The sequence below is a fragment of the Coregonus clupeaformis genome, chromosome 24 (genome assembly GCF_020615455.1).
Source record: "Coregonus clupeaformis isolate EN_2021a chromosome 24, ASM2061545v1, whole genome shotgun sequence".
NCBI classification, from domain to species: domain Eukaryota; kingdom Metazoa; phylum Chordata; class Actinopteri; order Salmoniformes; family Salmonidae; genus Coregonus; species Coregonus clupeaformis.
Genome location: NC_059215.1, coordinates 40,699,013 through 40,722,117, shown reverse-complemented (window position 1 = coordinate 40,722,117; position 23,105 = coordinate 40,699,013). Strand labels below are relative to the sequence as shown.

Here is a 23,105-nt window from a genome sequence, read left to right as displayed (position 1 = left end):
TGCAGCGCACACAAGGTCCCCCTGCTCAAGCCAGCGCATGTCCAGGCCCGTCTGAAGTTTGCCAATGACCATCTGGATGATCCAGAGGAGGAATGGGAGAAGGTCATGTGGTCTGATGAGACAAAAATAGAGCTTTTTGGTCTAAACTCCACTCGCCATGTTTGGAGGAAGAAGAAGGATGAGTACAACCCCAAGATCACCATCCCAACCGTGAAGTATGGCGGTGGAAACATCATTCTTTGGGGATGCTTTTCTGCAAAGGGGACAGGATGACTGCACCGTATTGAGGGGAGGATGGATGGGGTCATGTATCGCGAGATCTTGGCCAACAACCTCCTTCCCTCAGTAAGAGCATTGAAGATGGGTCGTGGCTGGGTCTTCCAGCATGACAACGACCCGAAACACACAGCCAGGGCAACTAAGGAGTGGCTCCGTAAGAAGCATCTCAAGGTCCTGGAGTGGCCTAGCCAGTCTCCAGACCTGAACCCAATAGAAAATCTTTGGAGGGAGCTGAAGGTCCATATTGCCCAGCGACAGCCCCGAAACCTGAAGGATCTGGAGAAGGTCTGTATGGAGGAGTGGGCCAAAATCCCTGCTGCAGTGTGTGCAAACCTGGTCAAGACCTACAGGAAACGTATGATCTCTGTAATTGCAAACAAAGGTTTCTGTACCAAATATTAAGTTCTGCTTTTCTGATGTATCAAATACTTATGTCATGCAATAAAATGCAAATTAATTACTTAAAAATCATACAATGTGATTTTCTGGGTTTTTGTTTTAGATTCCGTCTCTCACAGTTGAAGTGTACCTATGATAAAAATTACTGACCTCTACATGCTTTGTAAGTAGGAAAACCTGCAAAATCGGCAGTGTATGAAATACTTGTTCTCCCCACTGTACCACTACTTTCCCCAATGCTACACATCCCTTTGTCTCATGCCCTTCTGCACACTTCTCACACCTAGGAACCTCCCTCCTACACACTTCTTGACCATAAGCTTGACACCTGTAACAATGCCGCTCCAATTTCGCTCCAGTAACGCTCACTTCACGAGCTCAGGCATGCCCAGCCCAGCATGCATTTGTAGTCTACTTGTGTGCTGCTATAGCCCCTAGCTTTAGCTACTGTCATGGAGTTGGCTAAATATTTTCAAAAAGAAACTGATAAAACACACAGGTGCAAAATCAAGGTGACTTACAAAGATGAGGACCAAGAACAAGAGAGGGAGTGGGGTGATGTAGAGTCCACAACTAAATAATCATAATGGACTGTGAAAAGACACGTGTCCTGAAAGCATGATGGTGTACTACATGCACATGCTAAAAGAAAGGAACGAGGTGGGTAGATAACTAAGTGTGTCATTGTAACAAAGTATTTATAAACTAAAAATCTGATCTCTTAAACGTTTCGTTCATTTTTGTTCTACAATCTATACAATAGGCCATAATTGATTTTGGCCCAATAGGCCTGGCATATTCCCACGTTCAAGAAGCTTTCCGTTTTGATTGGGTTATTTTGCCTAAAAACCTTTAGGTCTACCTATATATATAAAAAAAACTCTGCATATCTGCCCAACCTGCCAAGAATGGCCGAAAGGATGTTTAGCATCCCCAGTGGCTATGCAAGTGTTTCTCATCCCCGCTGCTGGCCTGCTCTCCAGGCACCATTGCATGAGCCTGAAGCCACAGACACACCAAACTCGTGTTTCTAAAAATATATTCTAAAAATAAATTCAAAGGCAATAATGTTCCTTTTTCGTTTCATTTGTATTTCATTTTAAGTAAGTCACAGCTTATATGCGAAATGTATAGACTATAATGATTTCATACAAATAAATATTGTTTAAATGCTGAGCGCTTTATGTCCCTACCAGCCTATTGTCACACTTGCAAATGCTTCACAATGTATTTCTTTGTAGACTATAGCCTTGAAATAATATAAATAATATAGCCTAAATAATTCATTTTCGTGCCTTCTTAGGCTCCCTGTCTGGCTTCTGACCTATTTAGTGTTTATATGCTGTTTAATATACAGTGGGGAAAAAAAGTATTTAGTCAGCCACCAATTGTGCAAGTTCTCCCACTTAAAAAGATGAGAGAGGCCTGCAATTTGCATCATAGGTACACGTCAACTATGACAGACAAAATGAGAAAAAAAAATCCAGAAAAATCACATTGTAGGATTTTTTATGAATTTATTTGCAAATTATGGTGGAAAATAAGTATTTGGTCAATAACAAAAGTTTCTCAATACTTTGTTATATACCCTTTGTTGGCAATGACACAGGTCAAACGTTTTCTGTAAGTCTTCACAAGGTTTTCACACACTGTTGCTGGTATTTTGGCCCATTCCTCCATGCAGATCTCCTCTAGAGCAGTGATGTTTTGGGGCTGTCGCTGGGCAACACGGACTTTCAACTCCCTCCAAAGATTTTCTATGGGGTTGAGATCTGGAGACTGGCTAGGCCACTCCAGGACCTTGAAATGCTTCTTACGAAGCCACTCCTTCGTTGCCCGGGCGGTGTGTTTGGGATCATTGTCATGCTGAAAGACCCAGCCACGTTTAATCTTCAATGCCCTTGCTGATGGAAGGAGGTTTTCACTCAAAATCTCACGATACATGGCCCCATTCATTCTTTCCTTTACACAGATCAGTCGTCCTGGTCCCTTTGCAGAAAAACAGCCCCAAAGCATGATGTTTCCACCCCCATGCTTCACAGTAGGTATGGTGTTCTTTGGATGCAACTCAGCATTCTTTGTCCTCCAAACACGACGAGTTGAGTTTTTACCAAAAAGTTCTATTTTGGTTTCATCTGACCATATGACATTCTCCCAATCCTCTTCTGGATCATCCAAATGCACTCTAGCAAACTTCAGACGGGCCTGGACATGTACTGGCTTATGCAGGGGGACACGTCTGCCACTGCAGGATTTGAGTCCCTGGCGGCGTAGTGTGTTACTGATGGTAGGCTTTGTTACTTTGGTCCCAGCTCTCTGCAGGTCATTCACTAGGTCCCCCCGTGTGGTTCTGGGATTTTTGCTCACCGTTCTTGTGATCATTTTGACCCCACAGGGTGAGATCTTGCGTGGAGCCCCAGATCGAGGGAGATTATCAGTGGTCTTGTATGTCTTCCATTTCCTAATAATTGCTCCCACAGTTGATTTCTTCAAACCAAGCTGCTTACCTATTGCAGATTCAGTCTTCCCAGCCTGGTGCAGGTCTACATTTTTGTTTCTGGTGTCCTTTGACAGCTCTTTGGTCTTGGCCATAGTGGAGTTTGGAGTGTGACTGTTTGAGGTTGTGGACAGGTGTCTTTTATACTGATAACAAGTTCAAACAGGTGCCATTAATACAGGTAACAAGTGGAGGACAGAGGAGCCTCTTAAAGAAGAAGTTACAGGTCTGTGAGAGCCAGAAATCTTGCTTGTTTGTAGATGACCAAATACTTATTTTCCACCATAATTTGCAAATCAATTCATTAAAAATCCTACAATGTGATTTTCTGGATTTTTGTTTTCTCTCAATATGTCTGTCATAGTTGACGTGTACCTATGATGAAAATTACAGGCCTCTCTCATCTTTTTAAGTGGGAAAACATGCACAATTGGTGGCTGACTAAATACTTTTTTCCCCCACTGTAACATGTAGCCTATTCGAAATGATGTGCACTTCTTACATTCACCTTTTCATGTTTATTCAAATACTTTTCATTCAAATCATATGCTTTGTTTTCAATACTTCAAAACCAAATGGTAGGTCCAGGTAGTCAAAAAAATAGATGGGTGTTGGTTGAATTGTGATTTTAAAGAATGGAGCGAATTTGGAGCAGTTTTATTTCCTGTGAGCACAGAGCGGGTTGGAAAGGACGTGGAGCGCCGGTGCAGTGCACAAGCACCGCTCCATGAGAAATGAGCAGGATTTCCAACCGCTCAACTCCGCTCACATACTGTGGTTCACACTGATGCTGCTTGTTACATGGCCTGGATGAACCAAACACTATAGGGAAACGTGGGGTATGTTGATCTAATATTTCGTAATTTAGAAAAAGTTATATACAGTGGGGAGAACAAGTATTTGATACACTGACGATTTTGCAGGTTTTCCTACTTACAAAGCATGTAGAGGTCTGTAATTTTTTATTATAGGTACACTTCAACTGTGAGAGACGGAATCTAAAACAAAAATCCAGAAAATCACATTGTATGATTTTTAAGTAATAATTTGCATTTTATTGCATGACATAAGTATTTGATACATCAGAAAAGCAGAACTTAATATTTGGTACAGAAACCTTTGTTTGCAATTACAGAGATCATACGTTTCCTGTAGGTCTTGACCAGGTTTGCATACACTGCAGCAGGGATTTTGGCCCACTCCTCCATACAGATCTTCTCCAGATTCTTCAGGTTTCGGGGCTGTCGCTGGGCAATATGGACTTTCAGCTTCCTCCAAAGATTTTCTATTGGGTTCAGGTCTGGAGACTGGCTAGGCCACTCCAGGACCTTGAGATGCTTCTTACGGAGCCACTCCTTAGTTGCCCTGGCTGTGTGTTTCGGGTCGTTGTCATGCTGGAAGACCCAGCCACGACCCATCTTCAATGCTCTTACTGAGGGAAGGAGGTTGTTGGCCAAGATCTCGCGATACATGGCCCCATCCATCCTCCCCTCAATATGGTGCAGTCGTCCTGTCCCCTTTGCAGAAAAGCATCCCCAAAGAATGATGTTTCCACCTCCATGCTTCACGGTTGGGATGGTGTTCTTGGGGTTGTACTCATCCTTCTTCTTCCTCCAAACACGGCGAGTGGAGTTTAGACCAAAAAGCTCTATTTTTGTCTCATCAGACCACATGACCTTCTCCCATTCCTCCTCTGGATCATCCAGATGGTCATTGGCAAACTTCAGACGGGCCTGGACATGCGCTGGCTTGAGCAGGGGGGACCTTGCGTGCGCTGCAGGATTTTAATCCATGACGGCGTAGTGTGTTACTAATGGTTTTCTTTGAGACTGTGGTCACAGCTCTCTTCAGGTCATTGACCAGGTCCTGCCGTGTAGTTCTGGGCTGATCCCTCACCTTCCTCATGATCATTGATGCCCCACGAGGTGAGATCTTGCATGGAGCCCCAGACCGAGGGTGATTGACCGTCATCTTGAACTTCTTCCATTTTCTAATAATTGCGCCAACAGTTGTTGCCTTCTCACCAAGCTGCTTGCCTATTGTCCTGTAGCCCATCCCAGCCTTGTGCAGGTCTACAATTTTATCCCTGATGTCCTTACACAACTCTCTGTTCTTGGCCATTGTGGAGAGGTTAGAGTCTGTTTGATTGAGTGTGTGGACAGGTGTCATTTATACAGGTAACGAGTTCAAACAGGTGCAGTTAATACAGGTAATGAGTGGAGAACAGGAGGGCTTCTTAAAGAAAAACTAACAGGTCTGTGAGAGCCGGAATTCTTACTGGTTGGTAGGTGATCAAATACTTATGTCATGCAATAAAATGCAAATTAATTACTTAAAAATCATACAATGTGATTTTCTGGATTTTTGTTTTAGATTCCGTCTCTCACAGTTGAAGTGTACCTATGATAAAAATTACAGACATCTACATGCTCTGTAAGTAGGAAAACCTGCAAAATCGGCAGTGTATCAAATACTTGTTCTCCCCTATATATATATATATGTATACTCCATTCATTAAATATATATAATCTAAATAAATTAGATCCAATTCAAGTCAATTATACCTAAATTAGCATTTTCCAAATCATATCCAAATCGTCTACAAATAACTTAATTGAGTTACATAGTCATTTTTTTAGATATTTTAGGATCATGTGGACATGATTTGACAGGAAAATGAAAAGAGGGACCTTACATTAAAACCTCATCATAGTGAGGGTATTAATAGTGAGATGTACAGTGGCATTTTATTTCAATATTTGATACTTAGACTTTAGCTTAATCAGTAGTTAATTTAGTTAATCACTCAACACATAAAAAACATTTTTTTTAACACACTAATCTTCGGGGGGGGGCAAGTTATTTGATATTATTTGATTTAAAAAGTGTAAACTGCAGCCAGGGACGGCCTGTTCAATAGGGCGATATGGGCGACGCACTGCCAAACGGGAAAAGGAAGGGATTTTTTTTCTAATCAATTATATCACGGCAACAGTAGTTATCAGTGTTGTAATCTATACGTCTGATCTGCCACAGTGCCACACTGCCACTAAATGTCGAATCAGGCTAAAGTCGTGCTTCAAATGGCTCCACCCCCTTTTGGGGCGATTTCAGTCAGATTGAAAATCGCCCAGAACTTCTGTCATAGACTCCCATGTAAAATCTATTTTTTTCAAATTTCAGAGCCTTCAATACAATCTCAATGGGTGTCTGTGGGCTTGCACTTACGCGCTTTCGTCACATGAACGTAACTAAGAAAAGAGAGGGTAGCAGCGTCAATCAATTCACTACTACTATCAACATGGCTAGGCTTCAGTGCAACTCGATTGTGTCTTTGAAAGAATTTCCTTTTTGTCGGCGAACAAATGAAGATAAATTGGCAACGAAACAATTAGGACCTCCCAGACCAAATTTAATAATTCAACAGGTTTCTACTAAAGGGGGGGAAGTCCTACACCCGAGGATTTTCCAAAAATTGGTATGAACGAAAAACCTGGCTAGCAGGCTGCGATGTAGCTAATGCAGTTTTCTGCTACCCCTGCTTACTCATTCACCCTGAAGGCGGCACGGCAGACAGCACCGCTTGGACAGCGACTGGTGTAACCGACATGCACCATCTTTCAGAAAAGATTAAGAAACATGAGCTGTCAAAGACCCACATGGATAGCTGTTTGAGAATTTCTGCTTTGGGGAGAGTGAATATTGCCACTCAACTGGATGAGGGATACAGGCTAGCTGTCCGCCGCCACAACGATGAGGTTAGCAAGAACCGCCATATCCTCAGCCGGCTAATCCAGTGTGTGAAGTTTTGCGGCGTGTTTGAGTTAGCTTTGCGAGGCAAAGATGAAACTGAGGGCTCCACCAACCCTGGTATTTTTCTTGGACTTGTCAACTTTGTGGCACAATTAGATGAGGTGTTTGATGACCATCTTAAAAATGCTAAAGTTTTCAAGGGCACATCAAAGACCATTCAAAACGAGCTACTGGAGTGTATGCTAGCGGTCACGAGGGAACATATTGTGGAGGAGGTGAAGTCTGCGAACTTCGTAGCTATCCAAGCTGACGAGACCACGGACGTTTCTACACAGACACAGTTGGTGCTTGTGCTGAGGTACATAGATAGCAAGCACAAAGTGCAGGAGCGATTTTTTGAGTTCCTTCCCATCTCGGAATCAACCTCAGTCTCAATCGCCAGTGTACTTTTGGAGAGACTGAACGGTCTTTTTGCCGATGACGGAAAGTCAAACTCATTGCGCAAGCTTACGATGGAGCCAGTGTGATGAGGGGAGAGAAGGCTGGTGTGCAGAAAAAGGTGCGTGAGCATTTCAAGAATGCCCATTACGTGCATTGCTATGCGCATCAGCTGAATTTGATCATGCAGCAAGCTACTTCTCGCATCAAAAAAGTGAACATTTTCTTTTCCGATCTGAGCGGGATTACAACTTTTTTTGTCCCGGTCACCCAAACGCACCAGCATTCTTGACCAGACTGTTGCACGAAGACTGCCCAGACCTTCATCCACACGGTGGAACTTCAACAGCAGAGTCGTGAACACTGTCTACGAGAATCGAGACGACCTCATAGAATGTTTTGAAGCCATCCGGACGGGTTCATTGGGTTCATTTGACCAGGGCACAGTGAGAGAGGCATCTGGCTACGTGAGGATGCTGCATGATGAAGATTTTATTTTTTTCCTGCGGCTTTTTCACAAAATCATGCCCCACGTCGACATTCTGTACCAGAAGCTACAGAAGAAGGACATCGATGCTGTCTTTATCAAAAGTGCCCTCGACAGCTTCACAAGCAGTGTGCAGGCCATAAGGTAAGATTAAACAATATCATTCGATCTTTCTCAAAGCAGAGCTTTATTTGAAAATGTATGCATGAAAGGAGACTGCATTTGTGTTTGAAATTACATTATTCTCATTATATATGGCCAGTGGTGTAATCTATTTTATTTTATATACTATGTGTACTGTGCAGTGGTGCTCATAAGTGTATGAACACATTCTAAAGTTGACTAAAAAGAGGAATAAAAAAATAAAAAAATAATCTTTTGGAAATTTATCTTAATGACTTAATTAAAAAGTTGGAAAATCCAACCTTTATGGACACCAATTTTCTTTTCTTTTTTATTCCTCTTTTTAGTCAACTTTAGCATGGGATCATAAGCTTATGAGCACCACTGTATACTGTGCTGAACATCCAGGCTATGTGAGACACAAAGGCTAACTTAAACACTAAAGACTTTATGCATCCCTGCCCATTTTAAGTGGAACTGAAGTATTTGTACTATACATCATGGATACATTGCATATACCTGTGCATCACATAGACAACAATACTGTACAAAGCCAACAAACACATTGGTCTGTTTGCCTTCAGGGACTCCTCTCAACAGCAGCTGCAAGAAGCAACAGGAGCCAAAAGACCCAGAACAGCTTTGAGAGAAGAGGAGAAGCAGAGGCTGTCTGAAGAGGTCTGCAACACCATCCTGGATCACATCAAAGAAAGGTTCTCTTTCTCTGGCCACCTTGTGAGTGCTACCTTACTGCAAGCAGACATGTTTGAAAGGTACTGCCATTCATTTCCTGATGAGGCTCTGAATGCCACTGTGAATGCATACCCCATGCTGAGCAAGGCAAAGCTCAAGACAGAACTATCTCTGATCTATGAGAATCCTGAATTCAAGGGAGGCTGTGGTGCACTGGCACTGTACCAGGTTCTCATGAGCTACAACCTCCAGGAGACGTTCTCTGAGACTGTGACTCTGTTGAACATCCTCATAACTACTCCCATGACAACAGCTGAAGCTGAGAGATGTTTCTCAACTTTGACACGAGTTAAGACATTCCTGCGAAATTCAATGGGCCAGGAACGTCTGAATGCACTGGCCATGCTTTCCATGGAGAGGGAACTAGTCCTCAGCATGCCTGATTTCAATGAGAAAGTCATTGAACGCTTTTGCTGTATTGAAACAGAGAAGAGAACAGTTTCAGTACAAGTAATGTAGCCTCTCTCTCTCTTTGTCCCTCCCTCCCTGTCTCTTTAACACACACACGCCCAAATCAGTTCACAGTTGATGTTGTTTAAAATAGTTATTTTTCATTTAAAAAAAAGTAAAACAAAAAAAAATATCTGTTCATGTTCATTTTTACAAATCTATACAATTGGCCAGAATATGGTTGTTCATATTTACAAATCTATACAATTGGCCAGAATATGGTTGTTCATTTTTACAAAGCCATACAGATAGCTGTGTTTACCTTTTCTAGAAATTACTTTCAAATTCTGTTTTCAAGCAAAATGTCTATCACTGTTCATTTTCACAAATCTATACAAGAGGGCAGAATATGGAAGTCTATAAAAATGTCTTATTACCAATAACTTGCATCAATGTTTTCAGTAGCCTCTATCAAAAGCTCCTGCTTGCTTGTTGTGAATTATGCTCAGGTGCACATATTTCCAATTCAACCATGAGGCAAAAAAATGTGGTAAAAGCTCTTGTTGATCCTGCAATCTGAACAAATACCAAGATGCTGTATTTTCAGCTGATATTTCATTTGTTTATGGAAATGCATATTGTTTATGCAGTGTTGAGGAATGTGAAAGAACACCCTTGATTATTTTTACTGTGATAACTTATTTTGATTTTGTAAGCCAACACTTTTGAGATCAGTCAATAAATGCTTCTGGTATTGACTTATATGCTGCCCCTGTCTTCATGTTGTTGCTGGACATATCTTTTTAAAAATGTGTGTAGGTCACCTAAATCATCAGAAAAATTGCCCCCCCTGAGAATTTTTTCAGGAGCCGCCACTGACTGCAGCCACATATTTGTCTTCATAGTTTGTTTTCCTAAGCATGACCATCATCCATATACCAAATGTTTTACCAAACTTTATTTTTTTTTTGTCAGCAATTGGACATTGTTCTTACGGTGGGCTAGTTACCCCACGTTACCGTACCGTATTTAAACCATCAATTGTGTGTGCAAAACATTTCCAAAGGCATCCTCTCAAACGAAGAACAGAGTAGTCAGTGGAACTCACATGACTCGAAGACAGTTTATGAAACGTTGCTGAAAAGATGGAAACCACTGTACAATTGTGTGGGGGCGGTATTCGTGCCCCCTTGTGGGTAGCTTGCAACTCCGTGACGTCAATTCAGCACTGGGAAGGAGACAGCTCCCTCCCCCAACCCAGCGCGCGACTCACGTTCCATGGTTCCCCGGTTATTGATAACACAATTTGCCCGCTGGGATTCGTTCTGATAACGTGAACTCGTGGAAAGAGACTTTCACGCAATAAAACGACAGTCAGTCCGGCGAGGAAAAACGACAATTGTGCTTTATTATCGCATATAGAAAGCTGAATCCATCCCGTACTTGACAACGCGACATCAACCAGGCAGAAAGGTATGTGAATGTCATACTATCAAGTATTATAGATCAAATAGGAAATCAGGTACTATGAGATGTTAATGTAGGTTTGCCTTTGCCTCATGCAGTGTACTCTGTTCACATTGTAGCGTACCACCACGTCAATCTATAATCGCTGATTAATGCGAGAGATCATATTTGTGCAGCAGCATGATAATCTATTACGAAATATGTTTGTGTTGGTGCCAACATTAAGTAAATCTACAGACGATGCGGCAGTTAGACTTGGCATGGATGGACTCGTACGGTTCGGGCTTTAATTCATGCACGTCGACTGTGATGCTAGTAGGTGTCATCATCACATCCTTGGTTATTTAAAGATAGATCTTCCGGCATTTGTGAGCGAAAGTGCTCCTTCCCACTGTGGCCCAGTGTTTTTCCCATTTAACGCTCTCTATTCGCTCGATCGTCGCGGTTCTCATGCGGTGGTGCAGTACAGAGTAAGGGGCTGCCGTATAATGTGAATTGGGTACATGTGGCAGTTCTCTCTCTCTCTCTCTCTCTCTCTCTCTCTCTCTCTCTCTCTCTCTCTCTCTCTCTCTCTCTCTCTCTCTCTCTCTCTCTCTCTCTCACACACACACACACACACACACCTCAATGGGTTAGTTATGCAATTTCGTCATATTCTATAGAGATAAAATGGCATGACTGAAACATGTACGGTATTGTATATGAATAGACTGCAGCATAACACTGTCAAGCCAAGCATGTAACAGGACTGTATGTTCCATTCAATGCATACAGTACCAGAAGAAGCATAGTAGCTTACTCATCCTTATTAATTCCAACAGTGTACCATCCATATCCATCATGTAAAAAAGTATATAGGCTTTCCTGACCTATGGTGACGCTCCTAAAGGAATCACCCTGGGGATAAAGGTCAGGTTTATACTGTGGTCAGTGCTATCTCCCTGGTTCATTCATAAAACTATCTCCCATTCCAGATGATTTGGCCCTGTTTGACTGCCTCAATCCCATTCATATATATTAAAATGTGGTTTACTGAATCATTGAGTCTTTATTGAGGAGAAATGGGATGAAATGGTTGACTTGCTCTCACAGGAGTGTTTAAAAAAAAGAAAGGCAAAGCAAGATTTTTTGATTCCTTGTAGTCATTTTTTTCTCTCTCTCCCTCTCCTCTCCTGCAAAGTAAGGCCCATCTGTTTGATGTTTCATCTGTTACAGACAGTCTTTCTGCTGAGTGAACAACACCTATGTAGTTGACTTGATTACAATAATTTCTACTTTACTTAAACTAAAAAAAGGTACTGAATTGTACTTAAAGGGGTACAAATGCTTGTCACTGTAGTGGTGCCCTGTAAGATACATCCATTGTACTATAAGTTATAGGTATATAATTGTATCCTTGCAGTTCGTACAAATGTGCCTTTTTAGAGTACCACAGTGACAAAGCCGTTTGTTCCTTTTAAGTGACAAAAATGTACCTCTTCTCTATACCAAGTCCCTCACATGTTCATGCCTCTCCGCCATCCCACTTCTGACACCAGTGTAGCAAATTCATGGAGGTAGCTTCCACTGGGACTCAAACATGGATCCAGCAACTGTCACATCAACACCTTAATCATTAAGCCAAGACTAGTTTGCTCAGTGTTGGGTTAATGTCACTACAATATTAATTACATCTCTATATTGTCACATGCTCTTATGTAAGCATTTATAAAGACTTCAGACCTGGCAGCAGACACTCTCAAACATTAATTAACATAATTATAGACAACTTAAACTGGTACACCACTTTCACTCATGGGTGGCCAAAAATAACCTGAAAGCCACGCCCCCACCAAGCCACGCCTCCTACGATTGTACCTTTATATTCCAAATATTGGGTACAAAAATGTAACATTATACTAGATTATCCGCAAATGTACCCTAAAAGGTACAGAACAGTACCATGTGAGATCATACAGTGCAAACAGGTTTTTAGACATTTTTGCACATTTATAAAACATTAAGAACATAAATACCTTATTTACATAAGCATTCAGACCCTTCGCTATGAGACTCGAAATTGAGCTTAGGTGCATCCTGTTTCCATTGATCATCCTTGAGATATTTCTACAACTTGATTGGAGTCCACCTGTGGTAAATTCAATTGATTGGATATGATTTGGAAAGGCACACACCTGTCTATATAAGGTCCCACAGTTGAAAGTGCATGTCAGAGCAAAAGCCAAGCCATGAGTTCAAAGGAATTGTCCGTAGAGCTCCGAGACAGGATTGTGTCAAGGCACAGATCTGGGGAAGGGTACCAAAAAATGTCTGCAGCATTGAAGGTCCCCAAGAACACAGTGGCCTCCATCATTCTTAAATGGAAGAAGTTTGGAACCACCAAGACTCTTCCTAGATCTGGCCGCCCAGCCAAACTGAGCAATCGGGGGAGAAGGGCCTTGGTCAGGGAGGTAACCAAGAACCCGATGGTCACTCTGACAGAGCTCCAGAGTTCCTCTGTGGAGATGGGAGAATCTTCCAGAAGGACAACCATCTCTGCAGCACTCCACCAATCAGGCCTTTGTGGTATAGTGGCCAGACGGAAGCCACTCCTCAGTAAAAGGCACATGACAGCTGGCTTGGAGTTTGCCAAAAGGCACCTAAAGGACTCTCAGACAATGAGAAACAAGATTCTCTGGTCTGATGAAACCAAGAGCGCTCAGGACCTCAGACTGGAGGCGAAGGTTCACTTTCTAACAGGACAACGACCCTAAGCACACAGCCAAGACAACGCAGGAGTGCCCCAGCCAGAGTTTCTGAATGTCCTTGAGTGGCCCAGCCAGAACCCGGACTTGAACCCGATCGAACATCTCTGGAGAGACCTGAAAATAGCTGTGCAGCGACGCTCCCCATCCAACCTGACAGAGCTTGAGAGGATCTGCAGAGAAGAATGGGAGAAACTTCCCAAATACAGGTGTGCCAAGCTTGTAGTGTCATACCCAAGAAGACTCGAGGCTGTAATCACTGCCAAAGGAGCTTCAACAAAGTACTGAGTAAAGGGTCTGAATACTTATGGACATATGATATTTCAGTTTATTATTTTTAATGTATTTGCAAAAAATTGTAAAAACCTGTTTTTGCTTTGTCATTATGGGGTATTTTGTGTAGATTGATAAGGGGAATAAAAAAAAAATCTATTTTAGAATAAGGCTGTAACATAACAACATGTGGAAAAAGTCAAGGGGTCTGAATACTTTCCAAATGCACTGTATGAACACGTCATAAGCCATGGCAAAATGTTTATAATTACAGGAAATTAGCTTTAAAACTGAAAATGTTTCTCTTTGCCCCATGGCAAAATGTGTAGAATAGCATGAGATTAGCTATAAAACTGCACATGTTATAGTCTTGCTCGGACCTTGTGGGGTGGCCTCGAAAAACTGTGGTACTCCACTGACCCTAACCGTACCCTTTTTTCTGAGAGTATACGGTGCCTTGCAAAAGTATTCTTCCCCCTTGGCATTTTTACTATTTTGTTGCATTACAACCTGTAATTTAAATAGATTTTTATTTGGATTTCATGTAATGGACATACACAAAATAGTCCAAATTGGTGAAGATACAAACCCCCCAAAAATAAATTTTAATTCCAGGTTTTAAGGCAACAAAATAGGAAAAATGCCAAGGGGGCTGAATACTTTCGCAAGCCACTGTATGTATCATACTGACAAGGCCAAACATACAGAAAACACTGTTTTGAATGTGAATCCGAGAGACAGGTATATTTCAGCACTGGAGAGCTCCAAAACAGCCAAAATAGTAGGTATTAATGGATTATACTGATTTATAGTGATTCATTGCATTTTTTCTTTCCTTTTCCTTTTTGTGTCTCCCCATCCAGGCCTCCCCTTCTCCCTCTCTACTCCCATCCATCCCTGGCTACTGTGTTGTGGGACCCCCTGATGAGTGGGACCTGCCTCCATGAGCCCCGCGCCCCCTCCCCCTCTCTCTCAGGCTTCAGCACCCCTATCTCAGAGCCCCCCTTCCGCAGGTTGGATGCAGACACCCCCGCCTGCACCCCAGAGACCGACTTGACCCCCACCCAGTGTGTCCTGCGCAACGTGTTGTCCATCGACACAGGGGGGGCACCAGGGGTGCCAGGCGGGGGTGAGGGGTGCCCCCACACCTGTGGCAGCAGCCCCACCCCTAGCGACGGGCCCCCGGCCCACTTTGACAACAGCGTGCTGAAGTTACACGAGCATGAGGCCTGCCAGTGTGGGGGCGGGGCAGAGGCGGGGCTTAGCTCAGAGGCTGGGGCCGTCCGTAGCCAGTCAGACAACATCCGGCTGCAGCAAGGAAGTGGAGGGTTCCTGGAGGGGCTGTTTGGCTGCCTGAAACCCGTCTGGACCATGATCGGGAAAGCATACTCCCCCGAGCACAAGCATAACCAGGAAGGTGTGTGGAGTGAGTATAACAGCCAGTTCTTTGTCCCTTCAGTACAAGGTCATATGTGTATAATAAAGACTTTTGTATACTTTTAGGATACTGAATACCTTAACCAATACAGAAATACATGGACACTGAATCTTTTGTCACTTGAAATGTTAGTCATTCACTGTGTCAAGATGGTGAGGTAAATCCGTAACCATGGTGATGAATTGTATATCCAATAAAAAGGTTCAACTTCGAGATGCTGCTCTTCCTCCCTACTTTTCATTTTGGAGGGTATTCACTAAAATGGCTTACATTTCTCTCTCTTTTTATATCTCTCACTATGCCTTCCTGCCACCATCCCCTACTCTCCCCAAAAATGCTGCTGATGATACCTGTGCACTAGCCTCATTCACAGTCTTATCTACAGTAGCGGATTCACAGCTGGTTTGCGAGACGACACGAGCAGCTGCCTCTACAGCAGCAGGTCCCTGGAGACCACAAAACTTCAGTGGACCTCATCCAGAATTAATCTGCTTGTCTCTTTTTCCGCCTACTGGCTTCTTTCTTCTCACAGTGACCAAACTCTCAGTCATTCAGCTATCTACTGTACTCTTATGACAGATTATGGGAGATGAGAGATTAGCTTTGGGGAGATGTGCAGCTGTTTGCCTCTACATCTCTCTGTTCAACTGCCATCTTACTGTACACTGCACATATTGATCCAATCGTGAGCTATGATGCTATAACAGGGGGAAAACACCTACTAATGTGTCGATATTAAGTACTTTTTTTCACAGGAAAGTCTCGGTTGTTTATGTCTGTCCCATGTGGACCATTAAAATGCAACAGATGATGTCGTTTATATGATACATCTCAGCTGGTTTGCTTGGAGCCATCTGCCACCCACAGCCTGTCACTGACTGCTTCCTTGTGTTGATGTTGCGTTCTTAGAATCCTGGGAGGTTCCATTTGAAGAGATCTCGGACCTGCAGTGGGTTGGCAGCGGGGCCCAGGGGGCCGTGTTCTTGGGGAAGTTCCATGGAGAGGATGTGGCCGTCAAGAAAGTCCGGGACATCAAGGAGACGGAGATCAAGCACCTACGCAAACTCAAGCACCCCAACATCATCACCTTCAAGTGAGAAAAACTATCTGACCCTGACCCCAAGAGACCAGTAGTAGAACGTATAAACGTATCCCCAACTGTTGGTCCGAGCTATTGTAGCCTAGACCAACAGTAACTTGCAAACCATCTATGACATCATCACGCATTGACTCTATTTTTCTTTATCCTTGTCCCTCTCCTTCCCGTCCTCCCTCCCTCCCTCCCTCTCTTTGTCCCCAAGGGGTATCTGCACCCAGGCTCCCTGCTACTGTATCCTGATGGAGTACTGTGCCCAGGGCCAGCTGTATGAGGTGCTGAGAGCGGGCAGGAAGATCACCCCCTCCCTGCTCATTGACTGGGCCATGGGCATCGCCGGGGGCATGAACTACCTGCACCTCCACAAGATCATCCACAGAGACCTCAAGTCCCCCAAGTGAGTCCCTGTGCTGGATATTATCAAAAACATCCACCTATATCATGGTTGGGCAATCATTTTGGCTCGAGGGCCACATCGGGATTTCCAAATTCAGTGGAGGACCGCACAGATTTGTTTCGGATCGATTTGTTAGTCAAAACCAATTTGCGGGCCAGAAAAATGATCTGAAAAACGTATAGGTCCGTTCAAGAGTGTCCTGATTTTTACTCAAACCTCCCACGGGCTGGATTGAATGGGCTCGGGCAAAATCAGGTCCGCAGGCTGTATGTTGCCCACCCCTGGCCTATAGAGACCAGAAGTCCCCAAAGTGAATCAATGAGCTCTTTCTGGCTTAAGAACATCTACAATAATAGTGGTTTTCTTTCTATCCATGGCAGTATGCTGATTACCCATGATGACCTAGTGAAGATCTCTGACTTCGGCACCTCCAAGGAGCTCATTGATAAGAGCATGAAGATGTCCTTTGCTGGTACGGTGGCCTGGATGGCCCCAGAGGTCATTCGGAATGAACCCGTATCAGAGAAGGTGGACATCTGGTAAGTGAAGGAATGAAACTTCTTGGCCATAGAAAAGAGGACCAATGCAATCCCATCTCAGTGATCACTAATATCAGTAATCACTAATATATATGTTGTGAACTGCAGGTCATTTGGGGTGGTGCTGTGGGAGATGCTGACCGGGGAGGTCCCCTATAAGGATGTGGACTCCTCTGCCATCATCTGGGGGGTGGGCAACAACAGCCTGAACCTCCCTATCCCAGAGAGCTGCCCAGATGGCTTCAAAATCCTCCTGAGGCAGTGCTGGTGAGTGGAGATGGAGGGAGGGAGGGAGGGAGGGAGGGAGGGATGGAGGGAGAGGGATGGTGGAAAAGAGGAGAGAGGTGAGAGGCGGTAGTGGAAATAGATAGCGGGAAATTCTCTCCTTTTAAATCTTTCCCAGGTAGACTTGGCCCATGTACAACCATATTGATTATATACAAAGTGGTCTCTGACTGAAAATATCTCCTTGGCTTTGCAGGAACTGTAAACCCAGAAATAGACCCTCTTTCCGTCAGATCCTTCTCCATCTGGATATAGCCTCAGCTGATGTACTCTCCACCCCACAGGAGACATACTTCAAGTCTCAGGTAGCCTACTCTACACTATATCTCACACAATTTAATGAACTTATACACAAACAAACACATTCACAAGTGAACACATATGAGTGCACAAATGTGTGCATGCACGTGTACACACACACACATACCCAGTGTCTAAGTGTGTGTGTGTGTGTGTGTGTGTGAGTTGCGCAGGCTGAGTGGCGGGAGGAGGTGAAGCAGCACTTTGAGAAGATTAAGTCTGAGGGGACCTGTCTGCACCGACTGGACGAGGAACTGATCAACCGACGCAGAGAGGAGCTCAGGTCTGTACCACAACACTCTGACAGGCAGAGTTACTCTTCTCTTTTAGCTGCTGGAAGTGGTGCTATGCCAGGATAGTATAAGAGAAAACCATCACCCACTGGGCCCAGACTCAATTCATTGAAATGACGTGGAAACAACGTTGCTTCAACCAGTGTGTGTCCAGTGGGCAGTGCTTTGTTATGAGCTGTGAAACTATAGTACAGTAATCCCAGGGTCATGTAGACAGGCAGTTGCACTAACATCTAATGTCTACAGTTCCTTTTTATCCAATCTATCTATCTTTGAAGATAGAAAAAAGAAAGAAAGAGATAGAAATAAAAGACTCAGGGCACATTTCTTGGATCCTTTCATGCCCGGAGCATGAGGTCATTTGTGCGCTCTTTTCTATTCAGGCACGCTCTGGACATCCGTGAGCACTATGAGAGGAAGCTGGAGAGGACCAACAATCTCTACATGGAGCTTAACGCTGTCATGCTGCAGCTGGAGCTCAAAGAGAAAGAGTTGCAGAAGTAGGTGGCTCCCTCAGTCAAAGCACTTCGATGCTTGTTTAGTTGGTTAGCTAATTCTCGGATCATTTGAATAAAGACAAGTCTAATTTAGCACATCAATCATATCAGCTATTATGGCATATAGACATTCTGAACATGCAGTGTTTGAAAATGAGTTGATAAATAGTCTCTGGTAATTGGGGTTATGGTCATAGAAATAGAATATGCAGAACAGACTAGTTTCTCGATTTCTCATGCAATCAACATGAATAGTATTGATGTGTTCCTAGGAGAGAGCAGTCTTTAGATAAGAAGTATCCAGGACTGTTCAAGCACCACAGCTCCAGACAGACTAGCTCCTCCAACTCCATGGACAAACTCATCAAGAAGAGAAACGTCCCACAGAAACTGCCCTCTGGAAAGAGGTGAGAGTTCATTCTGAGAGCCAAAAGCATAGGAGAAAAGAGTAGTTCTTATGTGAACCCTATAAGGAGGTGGATCATGCAAAACTAAATACTCAATTGAAACCACTATTAATAGCTGAAGATTTGATTATTTCACAGTGTATCTGACCATCGTTTCCTATTCTATCCTGTTCTCATAGGCCAGACATCCTCAAGTCAGAGGTGATCATTCCCAAGATGGATTCCTCCGTGATGCAGGTCACTATCCCCTCCTGCCCCAACAGGGGCTCCACGTCCCCCAGCCGCTCGCGTAGGGTCAAGACCCGCCACCGCAAGCCTGGCAAGGGCAGCAGCGGGGACCTTGCCGGCCTAAAGGCCACTCAACCCTCTCCCAATGGGGACAACCCTGCCCAGGCCAACAGCTCCAGCACGGGCCCCTCCAAGCAGCTCCTGGACCCCAGCGTGGCCCTGCGGGTCCTGGGCCACGAGCAGCAGCAGAGGCAGCTGTCCTCCTCCAGCCCGGACCTCATCTGCACCACACTGGCGGCTGAGGGTCAAGGGAAAGGAGAACCCACCGTTGGGGGGCTTGAGATGGGTGGCAGCCTGAGCGCCTCCGCGGGCCTGGGGGGGTCCGAGGGGGGCGCGCGGGGTCTGGATGACCTCACAGAGACCCCCCCGCGTAGCGACACGCCCAGCGAGGACGCGGCCTCGTTCCCCTTCTCTAGCAGCCCAGACTCACCATGTGGGAGGGGGGCGGCTGCCGGGAGGGGGTCTGTGCTGGGCGCCCCACGCCTGCCCCATGATGGCGACGATAAGGAAGAGGGAGTGAGTGGTGTGAGGTTACCCCGGGGGGCATCAGGGCATCTCACCCCCTCAGCTATCCTGTACAGGGCAGCCATTGCACGCAAACAGGTACTGTCCCAATGAAAGCTAGTCATGTTTAGTATGTACTCTCTCCTTTCATCTCTGTGAATGTGTTAGCTAACCCATTCTGTTTTCTCTGCTGTGTCCACAGAGGCGTGGCGTGTCTTCAGAGGAGGAGGAGGGGGAGGTTGACAGCGAGGTGGAGTTGCCACGGAGACGGTGAGCTGTGTTGGGGAAGCTACTCGGAAATAGATAGTTTACCAAGCTACTAATTACTTCACACTGGAATAAGTTAAGCTACACTAAAGCTACCCTTAAGAAAAATATAGTTTACATAACTAAAGTTACTTTGAAAAAGTAGTTCATTACATCCAAACTACTTTGTGATACATTTTCATATCTAAATCTGAAATGTCATAGACTACAAATTGCAAGGATAGATCACTCTGGAGTCAGAAGTTAACAGAATGTGTAATTTAGCCTATTAAACACAAAAACTGTGTTTCAAGTTAGAATTAGGCAGGTCTGATGTCGAAAAAGAAAGGTAATTGTTGCCTACTTCACCCATATTTAATTTTAGCAAAAAAGGTCATGTGCAATTCCAGTAGTTAGCTACATTGCTACTTGGCAAAACTACTGAAAACACTACCAACATTAGAATTTAGTTCAATTACCACCAAGCTACTGCAAAATGTAGTTAAATTACTAGTTGAATTACATGTAGTTCACCAACAAACAGACAAAAATATCTTCTTATCTCATCTTTGATATCTTCACTAAATGTGATATGATTTTAGGAGTCATAGGGTTTGGTACCATTATGAAAATAACATTTGTAAAAGATAACAATTCCAATCAGAGATTTTGTGTAGCTAGTATAAGTGGTGTTGTAAGTGGCTATTCAATGACTATTCAATTTGACTATACAATATGAATCAAATGAATTAATCAAAACTGAAACAAAACTAGATTCCTCTCTTCTTTTATCTCCCTCTTCTCCCCAGACGTCCGACCAGCATCACCAAGTGCCAGTTGGTGTCTACCTTCAGCTCGGAGAACCTCTCTGTGTCGGATGGCGAAGAGGGCCACACCACCGACCACTCCCATAGCGGCACGCCGGACGTCGTCAGCACCAACACAGATGACCGTCTGGGCGACCGCAGCGATGACCTCCTGTCGCAGGGGTCAGAGATCCCAGCAGACAACACTGACCCGGTGCAGGCCTCTGGCGGGCTGTCTGAGAGGGAGGGAGCCCTGGGCCAGGTCAAAGCCCTGCTGGACTCTTCACAGAATCCTAATGAGGTAACACAATTATCTCTCTCTAATACTGGATATATACCCTGTGTTATTTGTAATTACACTGAAAAAATATAAATGCAACATGCAACAATTTCAAAGATTTGACTGAGTTACAGTTCATATGAGGAAATCAGTCAATTTAAATAAATAAATTAGGCACTAATCTATGGATTTCACATAACTGGGAATAGAGATATGCATCTGTTGGTCACAGATACCTTAAAAGAAACGGGCTTCAGGATCTCATCACGGTATTTCTGTGCATTCAAATTGCCATTGATAAAATGCAATTGTGTTCATTGTCTGTAGCTTATGCATTATACCATAACCCCACCGCCACCATGGGGCACTCTGTTCCCAACGTTGACATCAGCAAACTACTCGCCCACATGACGCCATACACGTGGTCTGTGGTTGGCAAAGGAGAAATGCTCACTAACAGGGATGTAAACATGTGAACAAAATTAGAGAGAAATAAGCTTTTTGTGCATATGGAAAATTATCTGGGTATCTTTTATTTCAGCTCATGAAACATGGGACCAACACTTTACATGTTGCGTTTATATTTTTGTTCAGTGTAGTTTATCTGTTCCCCACCACTAGTTTCTGATATATACTACTTCCATAGACTAGAACCATTAACACCCCCCATAACTCAGAGGTTTCAGTTGTTTGTCATCTACCTCTAGCATAATGTTTCTCTCCTCTTCCTCTACCTCAGAGTCGGGCCCTGTGCGACGACTCGGACTGCGACAGCGCTGAGCTTGACCAGTCAGGAAGCGGGGAGCCCAGTCGTCCACCCAGCGCTGGGGCACCTCCATCAGGATACCATTCTGGGCCCCAACAAGGGTCTCCTCAGGGGCCCCAGACAGGGCCTCAATAGAGCCAACACACTGGACACTATAGAACTACAGCTACCTTACAGTAAACGACCATCACAGAGTCTACCTACGCCAGTATCTAAAGCAGGACATGAGGGGTCACATCAACTGAGCTCAGGCTATGACAAGTTAACAGTGTCTCGTGCAGCAATATGGGTTTGTTAGTTAGCAAGCCTTCATAAGACAACACAGATGATTTGTTATAAACTGACAGCAGTTGTTAGGACAGCTTGTGATAGATGACTTGTTTAGATTTCATTTTATAGAGGGTTTAGGTCAAGCGTTAATACAGGTACCTTTAGACACGGCTCCAGTTCAGCAAAAAAACCTCGCACACAGACAGACACAAACACACATGCGCACACTGTCCACTTGCCAACTGGTACTTTACCATCACAGCTCTTGGAGGAGCCTAATGTCCAATTCACTAATTTCTCCCATGCAAATGAATAATAATGTATATATTCACATATCACATTAAAAAAAATCTAAATATATTTTACATGTAAGATAAGAACTGATGTATAAAAAAATGCAGTATGCAGCCCAATTAACAAATGCATGACTACACATTTATATTAAGTTTTGGATGTGTCTGTTTTATATTTTGTGAGAAGGTTTACACTTTTCTACCCTGAAAGTATTATTTCCATAACAATTGTTGTTAACGAATTGATGTTGGCACTTAAAAGGTTATATCAAAGGTGAATGAACATCTCACCAAAATGTTTGAACCGTTTCATGGATAGGTCCCTCAGCTGATAATGTTGAAGTCATACTTTTATCTTAACTCTCCTACCACCGGGTTTTGAATACACATCCCTTTAAAGATCACAAAGAAACTAGCCAGAACAAAGATAGAATACTGCTCTCTGGTGGTAGTAGTGGAATAGTAAGTATCCTTTGAATTTCAAGAGGTTTTGTTTTTATACAGCATTGCACATTGTACTGTAACATAGGAATTATATCAAAACATGAGCAAGAAAATAAATACTGTATTGGTAAATCTTCTGAGGTGTGACAGGTCTGTTATATTGTGAACAAGCTTCTTACAGAACTTAGGTGAGACCCCTGTATGACAAAAGTAAAATACAGTTGAAAAAGCTAAACAAACTGAAATGTGCAGTACAACTGCTTTGTTCCATTCTCATTCAGTGGGCTCAGGCAGTTGTTTTACTCACATCTTTCCTGGGGTAAAAATATAAATACAAAAAATGACAGCTTACA

General features: G+C 43.7%; 1 protein-coding gene across 3 annotated transcripts; it reads left to right on the top strand.

Moving 5' to 3' along the window:
• Positions 1 to 10,361: 10,361 nt before the first annotated feature.
• LOC121538112 (mitogen-activated protein kinase kinase kinase 12-like) lies at positions 10,362 to 22,888 on the top strand. Of its 3 annotated transcripts, none has more exons than XM_045207189.1 (14): positions 10,362 to 10,592; positions 14,467 to 15,020; positions 15,951 to 16,134; positions 16,343 to 16,534; positions 16,915 to 17,073; positions 17,182 to 17,340; positions 17,555 to 17,663; positions 17,832 to 17,941; positions 18,335 to 18,451; positions 18,721 to 18,855; positions 19,035 to 19,746; positions 19,850 to 19,917; positions 20,703 to 21,000; positions 21,719 to 22,888. In XM_045207189.1, the coding sequence occupies exons 2-14, from the start codon at positions 14,528 to 14,530 to the stop codon at positions 21,878 to 21,880; spliced, it is 2,898 nt and encodes a 965-aa protein (XP_045063124.1). In that variant the 5' UTR covers positions 10,362 to 10,592; positions 14,467 to 14,527; the 3' UTR covers positions 21,881 to 22,888. The 3 variants fall into 3 exon arrangements, with proteins under 3 accessions (XP_045063124.1, XP_045063123.1, XP_045063125.1); XM_045207188.1 differs by having other exon boundaries at positions 14,467 to 15,029; XM_045207190.1 differs by lacking the exon at positions 18,721 to 18,855 and having other exon boundaries at positions 14,467 to 15,029.
• The last annotated feature ends 217 nt before the right edge of the window (positions 22,889 to 23,105 follow it).